Below are 19,702 nucleotides of genomic sequence, written 5' to 3'. Positions count from 1 at the left end.
AACCCTTCTCTCCATTCCCGTTCCATAGACGTTCTTTCCTTGAGGTTGCCCTTGGTATCCTTGATTTTGCCAACCATTACCTAATTTCCAATTTGCATTGTCATTTCCCCACCCATTTGGCTTTTGTGGTGGCGGATAGTTGGGCACCTCTACCTCTTTAATTTGAATCGTAGATGTGCAAGTGTTGGTGTCGTGTGGACCTCCACATACATTGCAATACAACGCTAAAGCCATGCACGGTTGAGATTTTGCCTCCAACTTCTCAACTACCGTTTGCAATCTCTTGATCTCTTGTGTAATTGCTTCGACCTTGGCTTCATTCGCTACACTCTCTTTCACTTCATACATCCCCGGGCTTGCATCCATTTTGTTATACCAAAATGAAGTATTGGATGAGATTCTTTCTATCAACGCCTCGGCGTCCGCCGGTGATGATGATACAAATGCTCCGCTTGAGGATGAGTCTAGTAGCATCTTCCCTTCATCGGTAAGACCTCCATAGAACGAACTGATGACGTCCCATGGATGTAGTAAGTCCGGTGGGTACTGTCTTCGTAGTGACTTGAATCGTCTCCAAGCTTCACCTAGGCTTTCTAAGGAGCCTTGTTTGAACTCTTATACATGCTTGCGAATTTTCATGGTTTTCGTTAATGGAAAGAATTCGTTCATGAATTCTTTGTGTAGTTGAGCCCACGACCTAAAGTGATCGTCATCTTGCGAGTCCAACCATCGCAATGCCTCACCTGAAACAGAAAAAGGAAACAACTCCAGTCCTACTATTTCATTGGATACTCCTCCTTGTCGAAACATTCCACAAGCTCTAATGAATCGCATGATGTGGGTGTGGGGATCTTCTGAGTGTGTCCCTCCAAACGGACTATTCTGTACTAAGCTTAGAACCGCGGGATGAATTTGGAAATTAACATTTTCGAGGTGTCATGTAATCCGAAATGGATATTCCCCTCTCTTCTTGTGGTACTTCGAAATAGTCTTCATTCCCAACGTGTTCAATTGGATTTTTTTCCCTCATTTACTCCTTGTCCTATAGGTGGTTGATTCACATAAGTTGGAGTTCCTCCTTGTTGGTTTGGTGGTGTGTGCATAGTAGAATTTCCTCCTTGGGCCGCTCCTTGTGTATGATTTCTTCCACTTGAAGAAGCCATATCATTCAATGGAATTGGTTCTCGTGTTGTTCTTCTTCGGATTGCCTTGTTAATTTCGGGTTCAAAGGCCAAGAGTCCTATGTTCCCTTTTGATCTTGTTTGCATTCAATCCTAGAAAAACAAGTCAACTTTCTCCTCACAACTAAAAGTAGTTGATGAGGGTTAGAACAAACACAACAAAACGAAATAAAAGTAAAAACAAAGTAACAAGCATTCAAACAATGAACGAAGTCAAATTCCTAATTAGCAACAAATGGCTAAAACCTAATGCCATCCCCAGCAACGACGCCATTTTTGATAACGTTTTTTTTTTTTTTTTTTTTTTTTTTTTTTTTTTTTTTTTTTTTTTTTTTTTTTTTTTTGCCTTCGTCTCGCCTAAGAGCTCTTCTAATCTCATGTTTATCACGCATGAGATAGCAAAATAGTGGGAGGATAAACATCGGATTTATCGTTCTCAAGGATGGACGCTCGGAATTAGCCCTAAGTTGCTAAAGTCGGAAAGTAATGACAACGACATTGATTGCAAGCATGTTACACGCACACAAGATGATTCACTCTAAAAGAACCTTAAAAGTGTGTGTCTTTGACACTTATCACAAGTATAAACTATTAAAGTATTAAATTGTCTATAATTATCAAGTCTTTAAAACTTTTTTAAAAATAAAATAAAAAAAAGTTCACCAATTTTTTTTTAAATAAAATAAAATACACGAGTGCCTAGGCGATCGAGGAACACATAACAATTTTTCAACCATGATCATTGTTTATCTATTATGCTGTTAATGCTCAAATTTATTTACTTGTCCATGTTGATGACATACTAATAATGAATAGCAACAAAATTCTCTTGGCTTCCATAACAAGCAGACTAGTTGAAGATTTCAAGATCTGAGATATGGAACCTCTAAACTTTTCCTAGGAATCGAGATAGTTCACAGCAAGGGGACAATGATCCTATCACAACGAAAGTACATGCTTGAAATACTCAAAAGACCCAGAATGAAACACTAAAAACTAATCTCCACTCCAATTCTAATCAACAGCAAGCTAAGTGCAACAAACTCATCTCAACCATATGACAATCCCACACAATACCACGGATTAGTTGGAGCATTTCAATATCTAACCATCACATGTCCAGATATCTCCTTTGCCGTAAACAAACTCTGTCAGTTTATGCAATCTCTAACCAATGACCACTAGGTTGTCCTAAAGCGTGTTCTAAAGTATGTCAAAGCTACTCTAGACTAGGCTACGTTTTATGAAATCAGACTCAAACGACAGTCATGTATTTCCAGACTTTGATTGGATAGAATGTCCTGATGATCGTAAGTCCACTAGTGATTTTGTTGTCTTTATTGGTAACAATCTAATTTCCTACGCTTGCCGCAAACAAAAGATAATTGCTAGATTATTAACAAAAGCATAATACAAATCTATAGCCGATGTCTCAATAGAGGTAACATTGTTAGTTGCTTTAATTAAAGAACTTGGTCTTACTATGCAAAAACCACCAAAACTTTGGTGTGACAACCTTGGTGCTAACTATTTGTGTGCAAATCCCGTATTTCATGCAAGAACCAAACACGATGAAATAAATTACCATTTCGTTCATGACAAAGTAGCATCAAATGAACTACAAGTAAACTACATCTCTACAAAAGTCAATTTGGTATACATCTTCACCAAACCACTAACGACAGCAAGGTTCAATGATCTAAGGGATTGACTCACATTTCTCTCTGGAAAACCTTAAGCTTGAGGGGGCAAATTCTAGTCACATTAAAATTCATTCTTACTCTCCATGTATTATTGTGAGTCTAGCTTTTATCATTTCTCATTTGATTAGAACTTTTTGTATTCTTATAAATACATCTCTTCCTTACTTTATAAATTGGATTATTCAAGAGTTAATTCCTGCAATGGTCCTCCGACTATATTGATTTTCCAAAATTAGTCCTTGACTTTTAATTTGGACACTTTAGGTCCCTTGACTTTCAATTTCTTTCCAATTGAGGTCCTTTCGTTAGAATACGGTTAATTGAATTTTAAATGAAGGGGTAAACTCATCATTTCACCTGCCTATGTATTATTTTTAGTATTTCTCCATTGTATACGCGATATATATGAAGATAATCTTAGTCGAAACCCTAAAATGTTCTTCATCGTTTCCCATTTGCTGACTACTCGTGTGTGCGTTCCTCTATTATTGAGATGTTTAAAATGTATAACAGCAAAATACGAAGGGAGAAATACGAAGAATAATACATAGGCAGGTGAAAGGACGAGTTTACCCCTTCATTTAAAGTCTAATTAACCGTATTCTAACGAAAGGACCTCAATTGGAAAGAAATTGAAAGTCAAGGGACCTAAAGTGTCCAAATTAAAAGTCGAGGACTAATTTTGGAAAATCACTATAGTCGGAGGACCATTGCTGGAATTAACTCGATTATTCAATAATAAAATTCTTCTTAGAATTATTATTCTTATCGACCTTACACATCTAATGTCAGAACAATTATCTAAAATAGGAATTACGTGTCATTTCAAAATGACATTCTTAGAAGGTAACATCTTAATTTTTTTTTTTCCCTACCATACCTATTGCAAGTTTGAATCTCTTCACTACAATTAAAAACATCACAATTCACAATTCAAATTAAATGTTGTTGAAGTATAACCTAAATTCTACACTAATTTTAAATTAATTGAAAGATCATTTCTGGTATTACCTCAATTACATAGTACAACAACTGCGTAAATTGAACAAGACTAACGGCACCGTTTTGGCCCTGTCTTCTGATCCCGCCGCAAGCCATCCGCGAACCTCTCTACATCTTCATTTCCAGCGGTCTTCTTCTTCTCCTTCCAAATTCACCATTCAGCTAACCTAATATTGTTTAAAAATAAATAAATAAGTATAAAATTATATTGAAAAATGACCAGTTCTTGTAGAATCAGAGCTTTCTGGATCATCAGCACTCAAGATAACGTCCTCTTCTCCAGGTACGCACCCGCGGATTTGATTGGATTTCAGAATTATTTTTGTAATTTGATTCTTCTTAGTTGGCTTAAATGGTTAGACGGTTTCCGGTGGTGGAGAAGCGGTGGCGAGCTGCCTGTCAGCGAGAAAATGAGAACTTAAGCGACGAGAGTGTGAAATCTGCTGCGGCGGTGCCTCCGTCGCTTTACCTGCCCACTGATTCTGAGATAGCAGCGGCATTTACTGAACGGAAGAATAGGTTAACTTTCATCTTTATGTTGAAAAGAAATTATAGCATTTCAAGCGACTGAAATTGTATTATTTGAAAAAATATGTTGCTTTAGTTTTGAAGAACTGGTAGTCTAATAAAGGTTTCGCAGAAGATTAGATCAATTTTGGAGATTGTTTTTGGCAGTAAGTATTTGGTTTTAGACTGTGACTATTGGTGTCATTCTTTGACAAAGAGCTATTACTTAAGCTTTTCATGGTATTATTTGTATGTTTTTAGTTGCTCTAATGAAATGTTTTGTGCCTTTTGATGAAATGTTCTGATTGATGCAAATATGATTTGTATTGTTTAGGGGTCTCCATTCTCCCTTCAAGTAATATATGGGTAATGAATCTATTTGCTGTGTAATGTGTTTATTTGTTTAATCTGAAAGCAACCAAAGTTACTTAATTTTCCATCTTTATGTATCTTAGTAGTTGCATTTGTTGAACTGTCATGGATGTTGTTGATTAATAGGTCTGCTATTCATGCAACTTTAGTATTATCTGGTTGTTGTTAGTTGTTATTGTAAATTTTTTTTTTTCTTTGTTATGCATACTTTTTCCATATGACCTTTTTAAATGTGCACAGGGAGGGATCTGCCCGTGGATTTGGTGTAAGGGTAAACCGATCTGTTGAAGGATCAGATTCCTGGGTTGATGATCCAATTACGCGTCACATAATAAGTCTAATTATTAACAAAGTGGATGGTGTGAATCATATTTTCTGGCCATTAATTATGCACATAAAGGGCCATTATTGTGTCCTTGTATTGCCTTTAGTTGAACCACATCAGCTGAGAGTGTATTCAAGAATGTGTAAAAGAGCAGACTGTGGAAATTCTATTGGAGCAGATCAAAATTTATCTTCTCTCCTTCTTGATCTTCCATCCATCACAGGGTATGGTAAGTTATATGCTATACATTTATGCAAAAAGAATTGAAAGAGACATATACTGCTTTTTTGTGCTTTCCCTTGTTTTCTCTTCTTACCAGCTGACATGCATCTGTCCTTCATGTCCTTAATGGATTAATCATAACTTTAAGATTTCCACTTTTGTAACAGGCTAGCTTTTGTTATAGACAGTGGATTTTATTTTCATATAGTAGAATCAGTATAGGTTGGGAATTGGGATCCCTGGATTTGGTTTGGCACGCACTTATCAATGTCATACTGTCCTAGATATAGTAATAATACATCCATTTCCCTCTCAACATACTGAATTTAAAGAGCCAGGTTCATCATCAATTCTATCTTCTATGTTTTTTTTTTTTTTTTTTTTTTTTTTTTTTTTTTTTTTTTTTTCAATAATATTCAATGTTCTTATAGAAAAAATAAGTAAACCACTAATTACTTGTTCTTGTAAAAAGTTTTTTCCTTCTTCACCATTTCTGCCATCATCCATTGTCAATACTTCTGCCCCTTCCTCATTTACATTGAGTCACTATCATTCCGAATTCCCCAATTAAATAAAATCCCAAATGAAAACCAATGAAAATAGAAGCATCCATTACAGCTGCTAGCTAGTGGTTGTCATTTGCAGAAATGGGGATGTGGCAAGGTGATTGTGAAAGGTTGAGGAGCTTGTCTTTTGGTGGTTTTTTTCTTGAAGTGGGTTGTCAATTTTGGTTTGCAATGGTTGTTTAAAGAGAGGACTAAGTGAATGGCTGGCCAACCATGAATTAGCCAACTGAGGGGTTTTAGGGGAAATTGTGTTAAACAATGTGAACTAAAAAATAAATCTATTCTCATTCTTTGGTGTGTTAATTATGCCTGATGTTATTTTTCTCCCTTCACTAACTATATTGTGGTAATTTGCGCCATTTCTAAATCCACTTGGATGTTAAGACTACTCTTGACTACAGAGTATAATCAGCATGTTTTCAAAACCATGGAAGGGTAATTGCCAATTTACCCTGGAAAAATCCTTCAGTGAAATTTTACAATTTACTAAAATATTGTGTTTCTCCATCTGGAATTAACAATATCCTTGAGGGTGAAGTATGATATACTAGGTGTAAAGCCCATATTAAATGTTATTATTGGGGTTTGCTTATTCTGTTATTTTATCTTACTAGTTCGACTGCCATTATATTAATTGCAAAGCTTCCTTAATACAGGGCCTTTATGGTGGCTCATATGATTGGGGATGTTATAACTGGAGATGTAACAGAACCTGAAATAGTCATAAGCGCATCTCCATCTGTGGGAGGACTATTGGATTCTCTCACTGGAAGTATTGGGATTTCAGGTATTTCTGCAAGAGCAAAACCTGTAGCTTCTCCAGCGGCAGCACCTACAGTTTCCAGCAGTGGTATTGGTGGAGCAATGGCAGCTGATGGTCCAAAGATTGGTTTGAGGCCCCTTGATAAAGATGCAGTTCGGTCTTTTATTAGTAGTGCCATGCCTTTTGGTTGGTATTTTTTATTGTGATTCCTCATCACATATTTTTAAACCAACACTACCGCATGTAACACCATTCTTGCCTGCTTTTCTTAGGTACACCTCTGGATCTAAACTACACAAATATTTCCTCTATCAAGATCAATGGATTTTCCTCAACAGATATGCCTCCTACAGACATCAGGCAACCAGCATGGAAGCCTTATCTTTACAGAGGGAAGCAAAGAATCCTCTTCACAATTCATGAGACTGTTCATGCTGCAATGTATGATCGCGATGAGATTCCAGATAGCATAAAGATTTCAGGCCAAGTGAATTGCCGAGCAGAGTTGGAAGGGTTGCCTGATGTTATGTTCCCATTAACTGGGTTAGATGCCGCTCGTCTAGAACTATTGTCATTTCATCCTTGTGCTCAAGTTCCAGAGCACAGCAATGACAAGCAATCACTGATGTTCTCTCCACCCTTAGGAAATTTTGTATTAATGCGTTATCAGGCATTTTGCCGCATTGGGCCCCCAATAAAGGGATTTTACCAGCTTTCAATGGTCTCAGAAAATGAAGGTGCATTTTTGTTTAAATTGTGTCTCATGGAAGGTTACAGAGCTCCTCTATCCATGGATTTTTGTTCAGTTACTATGCCTTTTCCTAGGAGAAGAGTGGTTTCTTTTGATGGCACACCTTCTCTTGGAACAGTTTCAATTACTGAGCACTCAGTTGAATGGAAAATTATCACTACTGGTCGAGGAGTTTCAGGGAAGAGTGTTGAGGCAACGTTTCCTGGAACCGTTAAATTTGCTCCCTGGCAAACACAAAGCAACAGGACTGCAGACGATGAAGATGATGGTGAAATAGACTCAACTAACAATACAATAAATGTGGAAGATTTCTTAATGGAGAAAATGAGCAAGGATCTTCAAGCAGTTGAGTTGGAGGAGCCATTTTGCTGGCAGGCATACGATTATGCTAAAGTACATTCTCTTTCCATCATCAACACTACGGCTCTGTACCTTTTCTTATCATAGACTCCTGCATTTCAATAAGCTGCCCTTTGTTACTTTTTTATCTTTCAAATAACTAACTACGCTCTTAACTGGATAATTAACAAAATATCCTGGACCTCTTGTCAATGTGATTGCAGGTTTCTTTCAAAATTATGGGTGGATCATTATCAGGAATGACGATTGATCCAAAATCTGTAAGTACCTGCTTATATTCCACGCCTAAAAGAATAGATGCCTCCTTTTTCTGATGGAATATCACAATATTATTTGGCGGGATCAGTATTTTGACATTCTTTTATCACTTTTTAAACCTTTGGTAGCATAAACATTCCATGATTTTCTGAACTCTAAATGTGTAGTAATATACACAGGTAACTATTTTCCCAACCGTCAAAGCACCTGTGGAATTCTCAACACAGGTATTGACTTCAGCTTAATGTTCTCAGATTCTACAGCATCAGACAACAATAAATTTTAACCTGCATTGCCTGAGATTATCACCATTTTTGCAAGGACTATTCTTCTGAATATGACCTTTGGTTAACAACTTTATAATCTTCAATTATATTGATTTCTCTAGTTCCAAGGCCAACTATTATCTGCTTTAAAATTTTGACTAAGGGTGTGTTTGGTTCATGGGTTTACAAACTAGGAATGGAAATCAAAATCATAGTCAGTGTTTGGTTGACAACTTTTTAAAACACAACTATGGGATTTGATTACCCCTTCAATTAAAAATCTCATTCTCTAATTAAAAGGGGTATCATTCCATCTTATTTATAATCTAATTTTTAAGTTTGAATTAGTACTTTTAGATTTTTTTTTTTTTTTTTGTTCATATTGATGCTTTGGATGTGATTATATTAGGATCAATTGCCTTGATTTTTTGTTTTTGTATTTTTAAAACTTTTATTCCCATTATAGGGTCATACACAACCAAACATCAATATTAGTAATCATTCCAATTTCACCCTACTACCAAACATGCAAAATACTTTCACCAAACCCATTACCATTACCAAATACCAAGTATTTGATTCTCATTCTGATTCCGATTCCCATGTACGAACCAAACACACCCTTAAATTTCATACTAGCTCCATCCTACTATCTTTGCTTTTCCTTTGATCTCTAATACACTCGTCATTTTGTTGTTCTACCTGAATGTGCATACTTTATGCTTGAGTTTGTGGAAGTGGAATGCGCACATGAGAAACAGTGCCCTATTGTTGAGATGTACTAATTAGATTCACTATTGTTTCTGCCATAGAGCTTATTCTTTTTGCATGGGCATACAGTTCACTTGCGCGAGAAAATATTAAGCTTCAATTTTGCTGCCTTTGGTATGTGGTTTTGACAGGTCACTTCTGGTGATTACATTTTGTGGAACACGTTAGGAAAATGTCCCGTAGTTGCAACACCAAAAGCTTAGCTCAGGCGAGTCCACTGGCATCTTGCAATCTTATTATGTAAAGAGCAATCTATAAAAATGACATTTTTATGCAAAGGGAACCTGTCTGCAGGTGATTTCGTCATGGATTTGGTGTTCTGCATGAAAGGATTGTTTTGGGGTCTGATGACTATACATGCAAATTTTTAAAAGCTTATACGTGTTTGGCAAACTATTGTGTGGTCCACGTAGTGTTGTAGTATGAAACATAAAAGAAAGTACATTATTTGTGTATTGAATATTTGAATGTACATTATATAAAATAATGTACTTTTAGTATTTAAATAATGCACTTTTTCTGAATAAAAAGTACATTTTTAAATATACTAAAAGTACATTATTTGTGTACTAAATATACATTATTTTATAGTATACAAAATATGGACCACACAGCTTGTGTAGACCATGATCTACACAATAATAATTGTGTTTGTTTCGAACTTCTTTTTTTTTTTTTTTTTTTTCAATAATAAATTTTAACAGAAAGAAAATTTGCTATTCGGGGAAGTTATGGACAGGCCCAGTCCTATTGTTTTATAGGTTCGGAGCATTACGAAAAAAAAAATGTCATACTTTGTTAGCATTATGCCTAAAACTTAAATTACAAAAAAAAAATACTAATATTAAATAACTTGAAATAAGATTTAAAAGTTTTTTTTTTTTTAAATTTTATATACACGTCAATAACCATGAAATTCTTTTTTTATGTGTTTTTGTAAATGTAAGATGATCAATAACTACATTAGTGTATTTATAAGTAAATATTTTTTTTTTTTTGTGTGTAAACCACGAGGTAGTCCGGGTCTTTCTCTGTCCATTTAATGGTCTAAATCTACCCGACTAATCACCGTTCGATCCGAGAGTCTGGGAGCTAGCCTAGAGGAAATCGAACTCGGGTTTCCTTGAAATTCTCTCACACGAACTTATAAGTAAATAATTATAGTCTATAAAAACGAATAAACAATTTAAAATTAAAAAAATTACAAATAATAACATTGTTATCATAATAAATAATAAATTAATTATTAATAAAAATTTATAAAACAAAACTTACAAAAAAGGCAGAGCTAAAAATATTTTTGACTGGGGTGAAAATTTAAATATTTAAAAACGTGAAAAAAATTATTCATAACAAATTAATTGGACAAAATGGTTTGAATAAAAAATACATTATAAATCACACATATTTAAAAATACTTTTTCTTTTAGCTATATCAATTTTAAGTTTTTTCTGGAGTAATTTAAATACGATAACATATAATAGAAACTTCTAAATTACATTGACTAGATGATTCATAAAAGAAATTTTTAAAAAAATATTTTCTAATTTGTTTTTTCCATAAGTGATTCACAAAATATATTTTATGTAAATTAATTAATCAAGTTAAATAATCTTTACAATTGATAACTCATTATAAATCTCACAAAACATACATGCAAAAAATATAAGTATTAAATTACTCTTTTATTTCTTGCTTTTATTTTATTTTCCTGCATGCAAAGTGATTAATTTCATATAATTAATTTGGTTAAAAACGAAGTAGAAACCAATTAAGTTCTTTCTTGCATTCAAGACCCACAGTTTAACAATTTATGAGTATTCTTTATTGTTGATCAATTTACTGTATGATAATCCTTTGAAAAATGATGTGTGAACCGATTGCTACAAATTTCTTGATGCACTGCTAATTTAATTTGCCAAGGAACATGGATTACTTACTATGAATATTCAATATTAATCTGAGTTTTATTAAACGTCATATACATCCACCATAGAAACAATATATAAAAAGTTAAATTTAGAAAAATACCAAAAAGATGTGTACAATTGATTGAGAGTGTTGTGATCTAAACACATTTTAATTTTAATTGAGGGTAAAGTAGTATATTTTAAGTTTAATTAATGGTAAAATAGTAAATAAGAAAATTAGCCTATTGGATCAAGTCTTGTGGATCAGGCCCGCCTAGAACAATGAGTCTCTTAGCATGGAACTGTCGTGGGCTAGGGAACCCATCAACAGTTCAGGTTTTAGTGGACCTGGTCCACTCTAAGTGTGACACCCCGTAAATCTAAATTCTAATCAAGGATTAATTAGAGAATTAGTCCTAATCTCTTTGTTAATTTATTCCTAAAAATTATGAAATTCAATAGTCGAGGGGCTAGATTTTGACTAGTCACTTAAATTCAAAGAGTTGTACCTTGTGCTTCTTGAGTTGTGCCCTTGTTCCCTTGTCTTTCCAACTTTAGTAAGGGTACGGATGTCTTTCTATTTAAAGTTTGGGGTTCAAGCTAACATAGCAACACCTCTTCATTTCATTCACCCTACAATCCAAACACAAAATCTCTAGCTTCTCTCTAGAAAAGTGTGGCATCTTCTCCAAGCTAAGATTTGAGCATCCCAAATCTTGCAAGTTGTCTTCCAAGATTCCTACTTTCTTCATCTTGAGCATAGGGGAGGGTAAGATCCTTGGTCTTTTGGTGTTTTTAAACTCCTTTTAGGTGTCTTTTTCTAAAGATAGAATCTTTGTTGTCTTTTGGTTTGTGTATGAAGTTGGTGTGGAAGAGGAGCTTTAGGAAGAGCTTTCTAGGGGTGAAAAGAGGAAGTGATTAGGCTACAAAGGTAACCCATACTTTACAAAACCTATTTGCTTACTTATATGATGATTCTTGGCTTCTACTTGTGATTCTTGTGTTGATTTGTGAGATTTGATGCATTGTCTTGTGGTAATGCATGTTTAGAGCTTAGTCTTAGGGTTCTTGAATTCCATTGCTTGGCTATTTCTTGGGTTCAAGTCATGTTGTTGTTTGGTGTGAGATTTTGGGTGTTTTGGACTTGAATTTGGACTTGTTGAAAATCCCTGAAGGGATTATTTTGGTGTACCGGGTGTACCCTCGGGCGGAACGGCGGGCAGAGGCCTACCCGCCGCCCCACCTACGGGGAACAGGTTCTCGTGGGTTGGTACCCGTGGGCGGAACCGCGGGTGGTTGTCCACCCGTGGCCCCACCCGCGGGGAACACTGTTGGATGATGTCGGGGATTTGTTCCTCGTGATTCTTTTGACTTGGTATTGATGTTTTGACCTCCCGATGTTGTTTTATTGGGCTATTTGAGAGTCTTCTTGATGTTTTGTATGTCTAGAACGGTACGTTAGGAATCCATGTAGGATTTGGTGTCTTGAATCGTGCTAAGGGTCCGACTTTGTGATTTGTTGGACTATTGTGAGTCTTGAATGTTCTATGGAACTACTTTTGGTTTACCCGTTTGATAAGCATGCTAGTTTGATGTTGAAATGCTAGTATGTGTGGTTTGTTCTTTCCTATTGGGATTGGCAACTTGTGTTGACCATCGTTTGGTGTTGGATTGTGATCCTTCGTTGTTGAGTATGGTTTCGTGTCTTTGTTGTGATCCATTGATAGATTCCTATGAAGTGAACGTATGTAATCGTTGTACCCTTTGATTGATACTTGATTAATGTTATTGTGGAACCTTAGTCTTCTTGGTAATGATGATGACTTGTGTGACTATGATTTGAATGTGGGTGGTTGTTACTTGAGCTTTGCTCACATGTAGGTGGTTGTGTGAATGAAATGAATAGTACCCTCGTGTATTGATATGTAGGTGGTTTGTTGGAGATTGTTGGAGTGGGGACGACGGTCCCTGGCGGTATATGGTTGGACTCAGAAGTACAGGGTGGCACTAGGAAGTAATGATTGGAACTGAAATAAGGTCGGGGGTAGCCATAAGGTTGGAACTATGATACTTGCGACATGTAGTTGTCACTGTGGCATGTAGTTGCCAATGTGTGAATGTGTATTGTTTGCTAATGAGCATGTCTTGATGTATTCTACTTTGTGATCAGTAGAATGCATCTTGAGTTGTATTGTCTTTCATGATTCTTGTCTTGTTAATGTCGTAAAGATGTTGATTCCTTTTCCTTTTGAGAGTGTGAATGAGTCCTTGAAGTTGACTTCTCTATATGGCTTTTGAAATGATATATAATGTATTCCGTTTCAAAAATGGTTTTGACTTATACTTATCTATATATGCTATTTAACGCGTATTGATGGGTTACCAACAATGTTGGCTGACCGGGCGTCATCCCCATGTTATGTTTTCTCTGTTCTACAGGTTTTGAGTAGATGCCCGAGAGCGCTAGACTTGGAGCGTTAGATAGCTTAGTCACCTTGTCTAGACAGTTTGTTGATGGCCTGTGAGCCTTTTTAGCGGCCTGTGTGCCTTGACTCCTTTTGTTTTATTTTACCGTTTAGTTTTCCCGCCTGTGCATCTTTAGTACTGTAAGATGTGGCATAATACCCCGTTTAGACTTGCTTCCACTTTATGTTTAATGAATGATTAGATTGCTTTTCTCTTGCATTTAAGTTTTAAAAATATGGTAAAATCAGGGGTGTTACACTAAGAAGCCCAATTTAATTTTCCTTGCTGAAACTTTTGTTGGTCATAGCAAACTTCTACCTATCAAAAATAGAATTGGCTACTTAGGCTTGCTTAATGTAAATAATGAAGATACCAGTGTGGGCCTGGCCCTTTTTTTTTTTTAGAAAGAAGGCACTGAAAGTTTCAATTAAGTCTTATTCGAAAAATCATATCGATGTGGTCGTCTCTCTCAGTTCCGGCGAAGAAGAATGGCGGTTCACCGATTTCTATGGCAAACCTGAACGACATCGCCGAGCAGAATCATGGACTCTCCTTAAGCATCTATCCACTACCAGCCCTGTAACACCCCGGAATTTTGAAACTTTTAAAACTTATATAATAAAGGTGAATTCTCATTAAATCCCAAAATCAAACATAAGTGTGCGGGGTGCTATGCCACATCTGAGCTGGAGAACTTAGATGCACAGGCTAAACTGACTAAATATCCTCAAAGCAATGTCAATACATAATCATGGCACGCCGACCGAAAGGGAAACTAACTAATCTACGCTCCGGATCTCTAGCGCGCTCCGGAGTCTACTCATCTGTGCCTGAAAGCCAAATATATCTGTTCAGCGAATGATGCTGGTAACCCACTCCAACGCGTTGGAATACATACATATATATATATATATATATATATATATATATATATATATATATATATATATATATATATATATATATAGATTATATGAAAACCATTTTGAAGCAGGAAGATATAAACTTATGAGAGTCTAGCTTTAAAACTAGGGATAGACTCGACATAGAGGGATAAGCACATTAAGCGATGATAAACAGTTATATAGAGGCAATAACATAAAGAACATGTATCTAAGGTCACCGTTAACTTTCAGATTATTCACATAATCATTCAAGTTACACAAGTCACACAAGCATACTTTGGTGGCGCCACGGGACCAATCGCATGCCCCGAACATGAGGGTTAGTACATATAGTACTAACATGGCCCCGGAGCACCCTACCTCATACCGCAGCATGAAGGGGTTGATCGCAACCAACCGTATAGACCGTTGACGAACTCAACGACGGATCACAACCCTACACATCGCTGACGCGCTCAGTCGGTGGACTGTGATCCTCTTTACAAGGGGGGACTGTGACCCTACACACCGCTTGACGAGGCCTATGTGGACCGTCCTACACACTGCTTGGCGCGTCCAGTCGGTAGACCACATCACACGAGGCCCATGTGGACTGCAACCCAAGAAGTGAATCACTGACCGCAGCCAGGAAAATGAACCGCAGCTCATAAGTAACCAATTTGACCGCAGCCAACTTCTGAACCGCAGCTCAGGAACACCCAATTTGATTGCAACCAAATTGGGGAATCATGCGTCACATAACACATTGTAGCACGTAATAGCACATTGGGAAGGGGGAGACGTATAAATGAACTTACGTGTGATCATTCACATACTAAGAGTAGTCCTAAGGGGTTCATGCATTTTCCTCCTAGGCCAATGGGTTACCGATTCACTAGCATGCAATTCCTAAGACTCTCCTATCCTACGAATGGCACCCGAAACATCAAACTAGACTCAAGCACGACAAACGAGGTCCGTTGGGACACCATGGGGAATGGGGAACATCAAACGGGGAAGCCGAGGACCCGGGGTGGGTAACAAACCAGCGGGTAGCCGATGGGTGGAGGGCCACCCGCCGGCGACGATCTTCCGGGCAACGGGTGGCTGGCGGGCAGACGCCTGCCCGCTGCCTGGCGGCGTCTTTTCGGGCAGCGGGTAGGTGGCGGGTCCCCCTACCCCCCACTGACTCTTTAACACAATAAACGTTCCGGGATCCTTTGTGGAACCCGAAACCATGTTTAGACTATGACACCCCGAAATCCAAATTCGGTTAAGGGATTAATTAAGTAATTAATCATATTTCAATTTGTAATTTAATTCCTTAAATTCCTGAAATTTAATAGTCGGGGACTAGTAATTGGCTAGTCAACCCAAAGTCAAAGTTGTACCTTGAGCTTTGTAAGGAGTTCCCTTGTTCCTTACACCTTTCCATGTTAGTAAGGGCATTCTTGACCTTTCACCTTGTGTTAGTATTGTAACCTAACCTAGTAAGAACACCTCATTTCTCTCCTTACACTTTCCAAAATCCTAGCTCCATCTTCTCTCTAAAAAGGTGGATAGCTTTTCTTCCAAGCCAAGTTGAAGCTTTGTCAAGACTTCAAGAGTTGTCTCCAAGATTCTACCTTTTATACATTTGGGCATCTAGGAGGGTAAGATCCATGTTCACCTTGTGTTTTTAGTGTTCTCTTAGGTGTCTTTTCTTAAAGATAGGATCTTTATGATCTTTTGGTATGTTCTTGAAGTGGGTTTGGAAGGTGAGCTTTGATAGGAGCTTCGTGTGGTGTTAAGTGAAGGTTTTTGGTCTACAAGAGGTAACCCATGCTCTACAAAATCTATTTTGCTTACCTATGTGAATATTTCTTGGATTCTACATGTATTTTGCTATGAAATGTGAGTGTTTATGCATTATCTTGTGAAAATGCATATCTAGAGCTTGTGTTTAGGGTTCTTGTATGCCATTGCTTGGCTATTCCTTTGATTCAAGTCATTTTGTTGTATTTGGTGAGATTTGGCATGTTTTGGACTTGAATTTGAGTTTGGAGATGAAAATCCCCGAAGGGATTGTGTTGTGCAGGTATGTGTACCCGCGGGCGGAACAGCGGGTAGGGGTCCAACCCGTCGCCCACCCGCGGGGTACATGAAGTTGGGGGCCTGTACTCGCGGGCGGAACCACGGGTAGGGGCCTACCCGTGGGCCCACCCGGGTACGTATTGTGGTTGGGCGGGGATTTGTTCCCCGTGATTCTTTTGACTCGGTATTTGGTCTTTTGACTTTCCGTTGTTCTTTTGTGGAACTATTTGAGTGTCTTCTTGATGTTTTGTATGTCTTGAACTATATGGTAGGTATCCATGTAGGTTTTGGTGTCATGAATCGTGTTAAGTGTTCAACATTGTGTTTCGTTGAACCGTGATTAGTCTTGTGTGTTCTTCGGAACTACGTTTGGTTTACCCGTTTGATAAGCATGCTAGTTCGGTGTTTAAATGCTAGCGTGTGTGTTGTTTATACCTTCCTATTGGTTGATGATAACTTGTGTTATTCATCGTTGTTGTTGTTGGACTGTGATCCACTCCTTGATTGAGTATGGTTTCATATCTTCGTTGTGATCCGTTGATTGATTCCTGTTGTGATGTGATGTGTGTGTGACTTTACCTGGATTGCACGATTAGTGGTATGGGACACTAGTCATCAAGGTATTGCAGTGGTCCTCGTGTGGCCATGACATGATTATGGAGTTGTGACCTGTGTGTCAGGTTCACGTTTTTTGGGTAAGGCATGTGTCGCCGTGTGTGTGATCGGTACCCTCGTGTACTATGAAATTGGTGGTATTGTTGGTGGTTTGTTGGTGGGGGACGACGGTCCCAGGAGGGAAAAGGTTGGACTAAGAAGTACAGGGGTCCTGGAGGTAATGGTTGGAAGAAGATATAAGGTTGGGGGTAGCCATAAGGTTGGAACCGGGCATAAGGAAGGCATATCAACTCGTGATGGGTGATGTCACGAGGGCTTGTGTAGCTGTTGTTGTGAGTTTTCTTCTTGTGACGTGTGTAGTCACAAAGGCATGTGTTGTCTTGGCATGTGTTGCCGTGTGTTGTGTCTTTATTCCTTGAGTTATGCATGTCGGGTATGAACCTATTGTGTGATGATAGATTATACCTTGAGACTTCTTGTGAGTCGTTGTTGTTCTTTGTAGTCTTGGGATGTGTTCTCGTGTTCTTGTTGAAAGTGTTGAGTCTTGTGTTGACTATTACTCTTGGTTTTTGACTTATATATATGTATTCCGTTTCGCAACTGATTTTACAAATGTATATCTTACCTATGTATGATATTTCACATGTATTGGTGGGTTACCAGCATTATTCGCTGACCGGGCGTTGTCCCATGTTTTTTATGCTTCTTTCAGGTGACGCTTAGACGAGTGCGCGGTCTAGTGCCAGCTAGTATAGCTCCCCTTTTTATGTTTTGTGGCCTGTGAGCCAATCTAGACTTAGTACTCTGTTGGATGGTTGTAGATTTAAACAATGCAGATTTAGCCTGTGCATTCACCCTTGGGTGAGCGTGGCATAGCACCCCGTTTCCTTGTTTTATATATATCTTCTCTTTCAGTCTTCCGCTGTGTTTGGTGTTTTGGTTTAAGTTATCTGCATGTTTTAAGGCTTTAAATATCATGGTTTTAGGGGGTGTTACATAGACACTTTTAAACACAAATAACGACACCACGTAGGCAATTAATGAATCAAAAACAAGATTGAACACATCCTATCACGACTTCTAAACATAAATAACACCCGAACATACGAATTCCCGCCCAAATATAAATCAAGAACATCACAATACAAATTCCCAATCCAACCTATGGCTCTAATCCCATCCAAATCATCAAAATCATATTTTATATCTATCATCAAGAAACATCAAGATTTATCAAGAATCATCACATAAATATCAAGAACCTCTTTCTAACATCAAGATCATCAAGATCACAAATAAAATCATCACATCAATCAACAGGATTATATCACGAACAACATAAAGGAATTTATCAAGACACAAGTATATAGAGGGAGTCAAAGAAGGGGATTATAGCAAGTAAAATAGGTTTTGTTGAGACATGAGTTACCTCTTAGCCTTAATTAATCCTCCCTTGGCTATTAAGGTTCTTCCCTAAAATTTCCATCCGATTGATCTCCCTAGGCTTGGTGGTGGGAACCCCTTGGGAATACTTTTGTGTAATATAACTATGGTGGTAAGGGTTCTAATGCTTTCTAATCCTCTATTTATAGTATCAAGAATCCTAATCATAATCTGAATAGTAAAGGCCTACTTTCTCCATTCCTAATAGATAATTAGGTCTAGGACTCCTAATTAGAATCTGATTAGTAAAAGGTTTACTCTCTTTATTCCTAATAGGCTTAAGACTCTAGTTTAGGCAAGGGTCCACGATCCATGGTGGACCACATTAATTAATTAAAGGAAATCTTAGCCAAATTAAATCCTTTTTAATTATTATTTACGAAATTAATTAAATAATTAATCTGGGATTGAAGGCCGTAACATGGGGTGTTATACTCTCTCCCCCCCCCCCCCCCCCTACAAGAAGCTTCGTCCCCGAAGCTTAGAAATCATTTTGGGGTAAAGAGCCCGAATTAGTATAGTAGTACATAAAGAAGATGTTATATGGGAGATATATATGCACATATAAATTTACTGGGTTTAAGCCTAACTATTATGCTAGCAAGATGCATCAAATAATATGATTATGAATATGCAACTTACATTATGTTAATTTTACGGATGAATGAATCATAACATAGAAGTCTTACACATGGCATGTTCATTTCGTAATTAATTTATAATGATTTAACACATAGGATCTCAAGTTGCACCGATCATTTATTTATGTACCTATTTAAGAGGCAATTACCACGTGGGTGTAGGATTCGGATGGTCACATAATTATTATAAAGCACATATGCACATATTTCAAGTCTTTAAATAATTAGTCCTATGGAAATCATAAAACTCATGTATGTATTATTCAACATGTTAAACTAGTGCATGATTAACAATTAAATTCATGTACTCAACGTCGTGACATAACCAAACAATTGTCATATAAATTCAGGAAGGTCATAAATCGTATAACAATTATTCAAATAGCGAAAATCAGATTTTGAGGAAAAGATTGTAAGTAGTTTAGGAGGAAGACTCTTGCTTATTATGTGGGAAATAAATTATGGGGAGCCCATAGAATTAGTATCTTTATTTTGCATACCATGGATAATGGTGGGTAATCACATAACAAGTATTGGCGCTTATATGCATATTGCTTGTAATTAATAATATTGCGTATATGCATAGTGGGATGCCTTATAACATGCCATTTTTGTCTAGCAT

The 19,702-nt window shown here is 37.1% G+C and overlaps 1 protein-coding gene across 3 annotated transcripts; it reads left to right on the top strand.

The window, feature by feature from the left end:
• Positions 1-4,086: 4,086 nt before the first annotated feature.
• On the top strand, positions 4,087-9,434 carry LOC109153544 (AP-5 complex subunit mu). Of its 3 annotated transcripts, XM_019301405.1 has the most exons (9): positions 4,102-4,169; positions 4,247-4,405; positions 5,006-5,314; positions 6,535-6,827; positions 6,914-7,785; positions 7,956-8,012; positions 8,190-8,237; positions 9,179-9,255; positions 9,342-9,434. In XM_019301405.1, exons 1-8 carry the CDS (start codon positions 4,102-4,104, stop codon positions 9,248-9,250), a joined length of 1,878 nt encoding a protein of 625 aa, XP_019156950.1. In that variant the 3' UTR covers positions 9,251-9,255; positions 9,342-9,434. The 3 variants fall into 3 exon arrangements, with proteins under 3 accessions (XP_019156951.1, XP_019156950.1, XP_019156949.1); XM_019301406.1 differs by lacking the exon at positions 9,342-9,434 and having other exon boundaries at positions 4,087-4,169; positions 4,230-4,405; positions 9,179-9,295; XM_019301404.1 differs by having other exon boundaries at positions 9,179-9,434.
• Positions 9,435-19,702: the final 10,268 nt, after the last annotated feature.

The sequence above is a fragment of the Ipomoea nil genome, unplaced genomic scaffold (assembly GCF_001879475.1).
Source record: "Ipomoea nil cultivar Tokyo-kokei standard unplaced genomic scaffold, Asagao_1.1 scaffold2494, whole genome shotgun sequence".
NCBI classification, from domain to species: domain Eukaryota; kingdom Viridiplantae; phylum Streptophyta; class Magnoliopsida; order Solanales; family Convolvulaceae; genus Ipomoea; species Ipomoea nil.
Note: the sequence above shows the minus strand (reverse complement) of the source record. Positions and strands in the feature narration are given on the sequence as shown.

What these genes read in the sequence shown, in the direction of transcription:
- LOC109153544 (XM_019301405.1), top strand. Translation starts at nt 4,102, where the DNA reads ATGACCAGTTCTTGTAGAATCAGAGCTTTCTGGATCATCAGCACTCAA. An exon ending in AGGCATACGATTATGCTAAA is followed by an intron (nt 7,786 to 7,955) that starts GTACATTCTCTT and finishes ATGTGATTGCAG; the next exon opens with GTTTCTTTCAAAATTATGGG. An exon ending in TGACGATTGATCCAAAATCT is followed by an intron (nt 8,013 to 8,189) that starts GTAAGTACCTGC and finishes TAATATACACAG; the next exon opens with GTAACTATTTTCCCAACCGT.